The sequence below is a fragment of the Buceros rhinoceros genome, unplaced genomic scaffold (assembly GCF_000710305.1).
Source record: "Buceros rhinoceros silvestris isolate BGI_N320 unplaced genomic scaffold, ASM71030v1 scaffold4608, whole genome shotgun sequence".
Classification (NCBI taxonomy): Eukaryota; Metazoa; Chordata; class Aves; order Bucerotiformes; family Bucerotidae; genus Buceros; species Buceros rhinoceros.
Window position 1 is genome coordinate 8,324 of NW_010428452.1, and position 10,184 is coordinate 18,507.

Here is a 10,184-nt window from a genome sequence, read left to right on the forward strand (position 1 = left end):
GGCAGCTGGGAAACCCCTGCATGGCAGGGCAAGCACAGACCTTTCTCAGTCTGACTCAGGAATCACCGTAGGCTCCAGCCACAGCTCCCTGGTTGTGCTGAAACGGGACAGCATTTCAAAAGACTGTAACCAAGCCTGTGTCTGGCACTGATCAGTACAGCAGTCATGTTAAACCAATCCCAGTTTGCTGATGCTCCTGTCCAATGCTGGTCCTGGAATGCTAGTGAGGAGCTATGACCTCAGGCATTTCTAGGGAACCTGGTTTCCTGCCTCTGCAGTCTTGATGAAACCGCCAAAGCACCCGAGAGACCGGTCACTTGATCTCCTAGCGCAAAGAGACCAGTCTGTGCTGGAACAGTGGGGCTTGGACCAGCACTCCTATGGCTCATGGTTGTTTAGAGAATTTGAAAGGAAGGAACTCTGGGAACTGCTTTGGTTTGTGACAAGACAACTTAGTGTGTCCTTACTGCTTAGCTGGGACCTCATGCAGTGATTTCTCACCCCAGTGTCACTTGCTTCCCCACCTACGACCCACTAAGCTTCACATCTCACAGGACATGAGACAGTACCTGCCCCCCACCCTCTCCAGGTTCCGAAAACCCCAGCACAGACTGTAGGGCACAGCTCACTGCTGGCAAAGAAGACCTGTTGCTGATCCATCTGCCTGGATACGGGCAAGAGCCCATTTAATTTCACCCCTCTGTGTTCACCACACCACAATCTAACCTCACATCCACGTTACAGGAAACCTTAGACCATCCCTTATCTTCCAAAGGAAAGCCAGCAGGCACCACGTCTGTGGTTTTAATCACCAAACGGCAAGCAGTTAGGGAAAGCCTGGAGTTCAAGGCCAGGAAAGCTGCAACTGCCAGACAGCAGGGTACAGGGCGTTGCTTTGCCAGCCGGAGCCCAGCGAAACTGCACGTTCCAGCTGCAGCACAGCAGCTTGGCCTGCTGGCGAATGCTCTCGGACCTACACCAGGCACCAAGTAAAAGCCTCTACTGCCTTACCAGAGCCAGGCATTTCTAAGTCTTGTCAGGTATAACACGGCCTCAAGCCAAATATGGATCAGCATCTGTTCAGCTAAACTCTGTTTTATAGCATTCGCTCTCCCCATTGTTTTCCCTTGTGGATGGTTTCCGCGTGCTGAAGTGCTGGTGGATTTGGGAGGAAACAGACCAGGGCCACAACTGTGACACCGCTAACAGGAACACTGAGCTTAGCACTACATGACTTCCTGGTCACCAAAATGGGATTGCTACTGGCCACAGTGAGAGATCACAGCTGGGTCAAAAAGACCAGGCTCTGGGCAGGACTACAAAAGAAACTAAGCATTTAGATGCTGCAGGAGCAAGCACCCTGCAGAAGTGCCTTTTGAACAGCCTGCAGTGTATGTGAATCCTTCACGGGAAGGCAGGACACTGACTTCAAGGGCAGGCCTGTCCCTCAGTGATGCTGCCTAGTAAGCTGACCCTGCCAGCTTATCCTCCAAGGAGCTCTGCCAGACCCGCACATTGTACACTCGCCCTCCCCCTTCCAGGGCAGGGGAGCACAGGTCAGGAGGCAGATTACAACGACTTCCTGGAAAACTTCTTATCTCACCAGGCAGCTCCAGAATATACCTGATAACTGTCACAGGAAGGGAGCACAGTCCCCACCCCCATCTCTCCCTTCCCCAGCCTGCAAGACGGTCCCTTCAGTCCAAGCAGGCTGCATTCCTGTCTGCAAGCAGCTCTCCCTATCCCAAACTAGTGCTGATGAACTGACCTACACTGAGGTTGAGCCTGGATTGAGGAACAAGGTGAATACTGAAGTTGTTTGGTGGAGAAGACAAGGCACTGCTGTGTTGCCTGGCAGAGTTAGACCAAACTCCAAAAAGCCAGTGTCAATTTGTTTGTGGTTTGCTAGCATCTCCTAGGAGTGCCTAGGTTTCACATCAGACTTCAGTCACTGCTGTAACAGAAATCCACAGCGCAGCACTCGAGAGCATCCGCAACTGCCATCAAGCCTCCTTACTGCACAGAGCAGCACCCAGTATCTACTGGGGAGACTGGATAAAGTCAGCACCTCTGCATACCTCACCTGTACTAAGCACTCCCTCACACCCACATCCTACCACTAAGTGCACACCCTCAGCACTCCTGGGACCTGAAGGCCCTTCATTCCATCACACACTGGTATGGTCAGCCCATCAGCAGAACCTGCCCTGCTTTGTCTTCTGCCCCAATCTGTCTTAAGAAGTGTCCCCAAAAAAGCCATTGCCAGGGTCCCAGAAGAAGCCCCAAATCTTTCCAACACATGTAGAGGGCTGAAAGCATTTCAGATATCTCTGCAAGGTAGAGGCTGTCAAACAGGCCTGTGTGCCAGAGCTGCAATTTGTCATTCCATCAGCATGTCCTGATTATGGGCCACTTCCTTTCTTTTAGCAGCTGTAAAAGCTCTTGGCCACATCCAGATGCCCTGCACCCTGACAGAGTCAGTTCCAGTGTTTGACAGCTAAATCCTCAACACCAAGTCTCTTTTGTGAACGGAAACTTTGCTAAGGAAGGCTGGCACAGAAAGGAATGTCGCCTTGTTTGCTCCTCAAACAGCTCCTAGCTGAGCTGACATCCCACTGCAGCTTGACAGACGCACTTGCCAATGAAAGAAAGAAACCCCGGTGGGAGGAGCAGGGCAGCACATAGGGGAGGATAAATCAGTTTGAGGTCTGCTACAGCAGAGCAGACTAGGCTATTTGTCCTTCTGAGAGCAGGATCTCCTCCCCCCTCTCCCCCACCTCTTTCTCAGCAGGTTTGACCATTGCACAACCCCTCCTGGACCGCACATTACATACTTCTGCTTCCATTTGTACAAGAAGGCGTCATCACATGCTTTACAAGCTTACAAGACATCTTCGTTCTCCCCCTTGGCCTTTTTCCAGAGAAGCCCTGATCTGCATGATTTCTGACACTTGTAAAGTAGATGGACAGTTGCCTCTGAAGTGCATCTGACTACACAATGGTGCAGAGCATGGAGGGATGCTGTGCTGAAGGGAATGGCAAACCTTCTCACAAAGCTATCCCACACAACTCACCTGGTGCCTCCAAAAAGAATAATTTTGTCCCCCACTCTGCAGCAGCACTGCCGGCGCCGAGGACACGGGCCTTTCCCCTTGGGCTCAATCTTCCTCCAAGAAAGAGAAACTAGGGTGGAAAAGAGTGCATCAGCTTGCCACAAGAGCCTGGTTATGGATTTAAACAGATCACAGCAGAACTGGAGGCCCACCCTCCCACAGACACCAACTAGTCACCGTCCACCCTCCCTGTCAACCTCTTCTCGCTAGTGGCAAAATAATGCCCTTCTATGAGTTTGTTACTGAAGCGTCACTGAGATGCCATGCCCAGCTCTGGCGGGCCGCCTGCTGAGACGGGAGTCACAGATCGAGGCCTTTCGCTTGCAAAGCCTGAGTGCCAGGACCCGACCTGCTGCTCTGACATCCTGCGGACATCTCAGGGAGCTCTGCAGGGCAGAGCTCCAGAGCAGGCAGGCAGGCTGCTTTCCCCAGCCTCCTGCTGGTTCCGATCTGGAGAGAGTCCCAGGAACTAACTCCATCTGCTGGCAGCCGCTGTGAATGCGGAGCGTCCTCGCAGAGGGGGGGCAGCAGGAGCTGGGACAGCTTGGTTGTGGGAGGGGAGTGCGGGGAAGACAGCAGCCTTTGTCCTCGCTGCTCTCTGTGGCAAGAATACCGGGGGGTGATGAATCACTAATTCGCAGCACCGAAACCTTCAGAAGCTCTCACACTAGCTCACAGATCAGCTTGGAAAGCAGGAAGTTGGCTGCTCTCAGGTAACTTTACTATGCAAAGCAATTAGCAAAGGAAAATCAGTCTAACGGATGGCAAAAAGTGCCCGAGGACCCAGAACAGCTCACAGTTGACTGCTACTCATGGTACCAGCTCAAGAACCACCCCTTCTGCTGCACAGTTTGGTCTGGTACCAAGAGAGTGTGGTACGGTGATCCTGCAGCTTAAGGTGAGTGGCTTCCCCAGCAATGGTTACGGGTCGCACCCGTAACCCCATTGCTTCCCCATATCTTCTTTTCTGCCAAGACTTCTGCTTTTTTAAGAACAAGACAAAATTTTGCCAGCCACTCTTTGATTAGCTGTGTCTTTCAGCAATACTTCCTTTTCCACTTTCTAACTGAGCTTTGGAGACAGTCTGAAGAGGAACAGGGGTTCCAAGGACAGCAGCAAGTTCCTGCCGGTGCTGTCAGAACAGCCATTTCCCCCCAGGCAGGCTCCTAGCCCTTGAACAGCATAGTCATCTGAGCACTCACACACCTGAGGGCCTTGAGCACTCTCAGCGCAACAAGTCAAAAGCATAGATACCTGGATTGAATTTCCAGAGGTCATGGAAGTGTCTGTTTAGACGTGCGTTGTAGCCACCAAATACATATAGTTCCCCATTGTAGCTGACTGTGGGGAGTAAGCATAGACATCAGTGTGCCACCCCAGCAGGTCCCTGTCCCAACATCAAACACAAAGCAAACGGGCACTGGTCATCCACCTTTGCTTACATCGCCTTCACGAGCAGGGGTATGTGCAGGGCTTTCTGGTGGGCAGCAGCTTTCCACAGAAGGCAGACTCTGCATCCCTTGCTAACCCACATCTCCACCCTTTCTGAGGCAGGCAGGAACCTCCTGCCTCTCAGCAGACCCTCACTCACATGCTGAATGGCTCCGCCGGCCTTCAGGAAGCACTGGTGTTGGAGGGGAGTCCAGCCAGGTGTTTGTTTCTGTATCAAATACTTTAATGCGGTTACAGTAGATCTCATTGTTCGAGTGAAATGGCCCAAAACGATCAGCTCGGCCACCAAAAACATACATCTTTGTTCCAATGATGGTAGCTGAATGGAAATCTCTCCAGCGAGCTGGTGTACCCTGCAAGGACAGAGTAAACCAGAACAAGATGAAGATTGCAGATTACCCAGGGAAATAACACATCTTTATGGGGACGTTCAGGTGGCCACCTTTTCCTGGAGAGCTGCTTCTGCAGATCCCAGCCGCACCAGACAGAAGTTGAGACAAGTGTGGGCAGCTACACCAGAGAAAAACAGACACATGACTTCCTCCACAAACCAGAGTGAAAAGCAGACACTAACCTTGGCAGAGATTAAGGTCCACATCATGTTTGTGGTGTCCAGTTTATGAATATCATTTGAAAAGCAGTCAGCCTGGAAGACAGCAGGGCAGCCTGGTCACAAACGGACTGAGAAGCCTGATCACATCTGGCCCCAGGAAGGACAGTGTCCTACAGACCTAGAGCATCCCTGGGGAGTCAGTACTTCGTAAGAGACATGGTGCTTGCTCCAGAATGTCGGAGTAGGCAGCACACATCACTTAATAAGAGGGAAGCAAGGCCCAGTTCTCCTCAAATGTGTCGTATCTCTCCCTGCAGCTTTCCCATGTATTTGGTGTTCAGTTCCTCCCCTCAAGGCTGTCCTGCACACAACATGTACATTCACAGCAGAGCTCTGCCTCCAACCCACGCAGCAACAGAAGACAGGAGCACTAACGGGACCGTCAAACTGACTCCGCTGAGGTAGTCTGATGAGAGGTGGAACCTACGGTTGCTTCGAGGAAGCGAAACATGCAGAAGCGAATACACTTTGGGTTCTGAAGATCCCACAAAACTTGTCTGCAGCTAGCTGCCTGGAAGAGCCTGCGTTCACAGGGACAGCACAGACTCCTGCTCCAGGCAGCGGAGGTAGCAGTGAGACAGCGACAGCCTTGTTTGGTTCTTGGTTAAAAACAAGCCACATTTGAGTTGCTGCTGCTGCTGTAATCAGGATGGTGAATTTGGCATGCTATTGTTCTCAGACAAGGGGGAATAACCCGGGGGCTGTCATAACAGAGCCCCAGCTTTCTCCCGAATAAACAGATATCGCTTTGCACAGCTTTTCTGGAGCCTGGGGATACGCTGAAATTATAGTTACCCACTTCTTAAGATCACAGCCTAAGGGTTTGCTCAAAGCACCGTTAAGCACATTGACAGCTACTGCAGGATGACCTTCGGTTCAAGGTATTCTTAACGAGAGGGCAAGCGAGTATTTACTGGAGTGGATCAGCATAATGTCAGAGCAGGTACAGAATAAAAGGAACACGCACCATATTAGGACAGAACCTCTGGGCAACACCACAGACATTGGAAAGTGATTTTTCTGGCTCACTTCTCAGCCCAAGTATAATAAATGTAGATCAATATATATTTATTTAAAATGTTATGTATTTATCTACCTAAATTTGGCTGAGAAATGAGCCAGAAAAACAAATTATGTTTTAAAATATTTATATTTTTACGTCTATATATCTGTATATTTTGGGGAAGAAAAAAAAAAATCCACCTTTTTTTTAGGCCTACTTTCCCAACCATCTTCTCCATAAAACAATGAGCGTAACTCGGGTAATCAATGCCATAACTTTGCTGATTTATAAAATGAAAGCAACTGTGGATACAAATATGCCGCTGTATCCTGCCTCTACCAATGCTTGATCACCAAACAACAGTAACACAGTCTACTCACCAGCTGTTCATAGCCTCCAAAAATAAACATGCTCTTTGCCAGGACACAAGCTGAGTGCCCATCTCTCGCTCCCGGGACCATTCCGGACACCTTTGGCGTGAACCACTTGTGCGTGTCTGAAACAAACCAGGAGGCAATGCTAAGAAAACGCAGTAATGTTGGGAAGGAATAGCTCTTTATCCTCTTCTTCATGTCTAAGACAGAAACCCTTCCCTCTGTCACACACAGCACTGGCTCCTCAGGACAGGATGCAGGCTTCCTTCGGCAAGGCTACCTGCCTAAGCCTCCGCAGAGGGGCATGGTAACAGAGACTTCGGCTCCTGGGAACGCTGCTGACCCTGCCTGACCTGACAAACAGCTCACGTTTAAAGCGTGAGTCGTAAAGCACTGCTTGAACAATGCTGTGCTTATCGAATCTGTTGCAAAGCCTGCTTGTGAGTCACTTAACTCTGCAATTACAGTTTCGATTACAAGGAAGCAATGATGCTAAGTGAGACGCTAAGCATCCCGTGGCACAGAGATGCTGACTGACTGAGGCAAAGCAGCTCTCTCAAACCCACACAGAAGTCACTTAACCACAAGCTCACATGTCAACAGAGCTACTGCACACATTCCTGCCCCTGCAGCACAGCTCTCCCTATCTTAACTCCTTCTCTTGTTACATCGTCAACCACTCTTCAAGGGGAGTCTTCCTTACTCTCCACCCTTCACGGTTCCCTTTGCGCTGCTCCCCACCGGCCAGATTCAGCCTGCTCACTCCAGGGGTTGGCTTGATTTAGGGGAAGACTCTAAATCCAGCCAGGACTGTTCTCCAAGCCAGGGAAACATGGAGCCAAGTCAGCAACTCGCTGCCCAGAAAAAACAGGCACCTGTCCCAAGAGCCCAGAGAGGCACAGATAAGCCTTGAGGTAGCAGGAGACATTCCTCCCCCGCTCCCCAACTGCTGCAAGCTGCCAAGAGCAGTGCTTATTTCAGGAAGTGGTAACATTGGAGCCAAAGCAACATTCTTCACAAGGATAATTTCTCTCATCTTGGCCTGTGGCCATAACTATCCACCTAGGCTCCAGCTGGAATCACACAAAGGGTCTTGCAAGGTCAACAGAAACCCTGGACAGCCTCCGGTGAGAAAGTTGCAGTAGCTGTCGAGTTCCCTTCCTTCAGGGGGCTGTTTCCAAGCCCAGTCACACAGTAGCAGCAAGAGTTCACTCAAGCGCAACTCATCAAAGTAGAGATGGGAAAGATCTCAACTTGTGACATACTCAGCGCCCCAGGGGACAAAAATTGTGCTCAGATAGGACTTTATCCAGCCTGAGGTGACTCCTGCAGTGGAACTTACACCACAGACCCAGGACTGTGACCGCTAGCCTCACTTTCCAGGAACGGCAGAAGACACACATAGCTTGTGCAGCCAGTTCCACAGGGTCTGACCCAGGACAGCATTCTGTTAATTTTCATTTAATGCTAAAGTGATGGAGTTGGCAGGGAAATGAGGCAGCTCCACTACTAGGCCTCTGTGTAGGCAGAGGTTTACTGTTGGCTTTCCAGCTGCATGTGTCAGAGGAAGGGGGAAACCCTGAGCCCAAAGAGCAGCTCCTGTGAGACTTTTGCTGGTGAAGAAGAGAACCCATTACCAAGCACTAGAGCAAGCAGTTTCCTTGCAAGTCCAGCAAGCCAGTTACTGGTCAGTATTTAGATGAACTTGCCACCAGAATCAAGATGTGTTCCCTTCCTTCCCTGACACTCCTGCCCACCCAGTTCCTAATAGTGCCTGTTGTCCCCTGGTGCTCGAGCAGCACTATGGAGAATCCAACTGAAAGTTTTAGGTTTATTTAACTTGACTCACATCTCCCTTATTTTGCCATTGTTCTGGGTATGGTTGGGATAGGGTTAATTTCCACAGCCAGGATAGCCGGACCGACCCGGCCTTACCGACATCATGCCCTGTATGCCCTGTACGTACATACGGGGAGAACTGGCTGGGAAAAGAGCAGGCAGCTTCAAGCTGCAGCAGGAGGGCGTGTGCAGATTGGTGCAGCCAGCTGGTCTTGACTCAGAGTGGCAGCTCGGTGGCGGAGGCGAGCAGTGCATTGTACATTGCTCACTTTGTTATTGTTATTATTATTGTTCTCTCTGCATGTTGTTTAAGTTAACCCTCCTTATCTTAACCCACGCAGCTTTACCTTTCATTCTTCTTCCCTTGCCCCTGGGAGTAGGAGCGAGAGAATGGCTGCAAGGTGTTTAGTTGCCAGCTGAGTTCAAAACATGACAGCCATCCTGTCCTTGACTACTTCTGTGCTTTATTCCTCACTCTCCTTCATGCTTTCAGAAAAAAAGGACCACCCAGGAGATCAACCTCAACCCTTGGCAGCTCTAGCCTCTTCTTGCTGCAACCTTCAGTCCCAGTTAAGGAATAATACATCACACAGAGAGAATGCTTCAGTTGTAGTTATATCAGAGAAAGCTGATACACAAAACTGATAGAAAAATTGAAACCAGTTTGCCTCTTAGACAAGCTCAAGTTCAAAGGCTTTTACAAAGAGTCGAGCATGCAGATACACTGGCCACCCTGCTCCCCTTCTGAATCTGCTGAAACAGCCAGTGACACCAATTCCTCTAGACTGTCAATTTGTGGAGAGACTGAGGGACTGGAAAACACATCAGGGAGCAGTGCAGTGGGGCAGAGAGGAGTCATCAAGGGCAGTTATGGCAAGGAAGAGTGAGAAGCTGGAACTTACTGACATCAAAGGCATAGAGCACATTGCAGGCTCCCTCCGTGTCGTTGCGACCACCCCATATGTAGACGGTGTCATCTATGAGCACTGCTGAGTGCCCATACCTCATGTAGGGCACCTCTCTCACATGGTCTCGGCTGTTTGTCCACACTGGAGGCAGCTTGATCCAGCGCAGAGATACTGAAAGCACAGGTTTGAGCCCATGTTAAAGCTAAGCCTGCTACATGTGCTCACTGCTCACAAATCATTCTGCACAGCGCTTTTTTCCACTATAATAAGGTGGAGAAGCAGTTTAGTAAGCAAGACAAAGCTGTGTCTGACCCTGAGTTAAGGAATATGAAAGCAGTAGTCCACAGGACCCATCACAGGCAAGACTAGAGGAAGCACTAGAGGACCAGAGGACTCTGGACAGAAATAGGCTCCATTATGCACCAACTATACTGAAGAGGTTTCCACTCTGGCTCATCCTAGACTGAGAGTGAAGGTACAGCACACACACACACAAAAGAAGAACAGGGAAAGGAAGAAAAAAGTGCAGAGGTAATAATGAATGCAGACACTACTTCAGGCTAGTGACATTTTTCAAGAGTCTCCAAGCTGGAAGGATGGGCAGTACAGGAATAATTCGCCGCAGCAACATGCAAGGGCACACACCTGAAGGCATCACTTGGACTTGCAGTAGTGCAGTTTAAGTAAAGCAGTGCAGCAGCTTTATAGGAAAAGGGTTTGTTTGCTTTCGTGTTGGTTTATTTTTTACGCTTTAGATGAGATAGCTGCCTGTCTCCTTTACCCCCCTCCACACTGAGTCCTTCCTGCTAACCCTGTGTAACTAATAGGAGTTCCTTGTGATACAGGTTTACCCTCCTGGCAGCCTGTATGTCAGGGTCAGCA

The 10,184-nt window shown here is 50.1% G+C and overlaps 1 protein-coding gene across 1 annotated transcript in view; it reads right to left on the minus strand.

The window, feature by feature from the left end:
- The window catches only part of KLHDC3 (kelch domain containing 3), a 15,236-nt gene that overhangs the window by 3,124 nt on the left and 1,928 nt on the right, over positions 1-10,184 (minus strand). The window contains exons 2-7 of the mRNA XM_010142259.1: positions 9,297-9,473; positions 6,562-6,677; positions 5,140-5,211; positions 4,705-4,918; positions 4,368-4,454; positions 3,075-3,183 (exon numbers count right to left, since the gene is read on the minus strand). Of these exons, the coding sequence (XP_010140561.1) occupies positions 3,075-3,183; positions 4,368-4,454; positions 4,705-4,918; positions 5,140-5,211; positions 6,562-6,677; positions 9,297-9,473 (775 nt within the window). The remainder of the gene's footprint in view (positions 1-3,074; positions 3,184-4,367; positions 4,455-4,704; positions 4,919-5,139; positions 5,212-6,561; positions 6,678-9,296; positions 9,474-10,184) is intronic.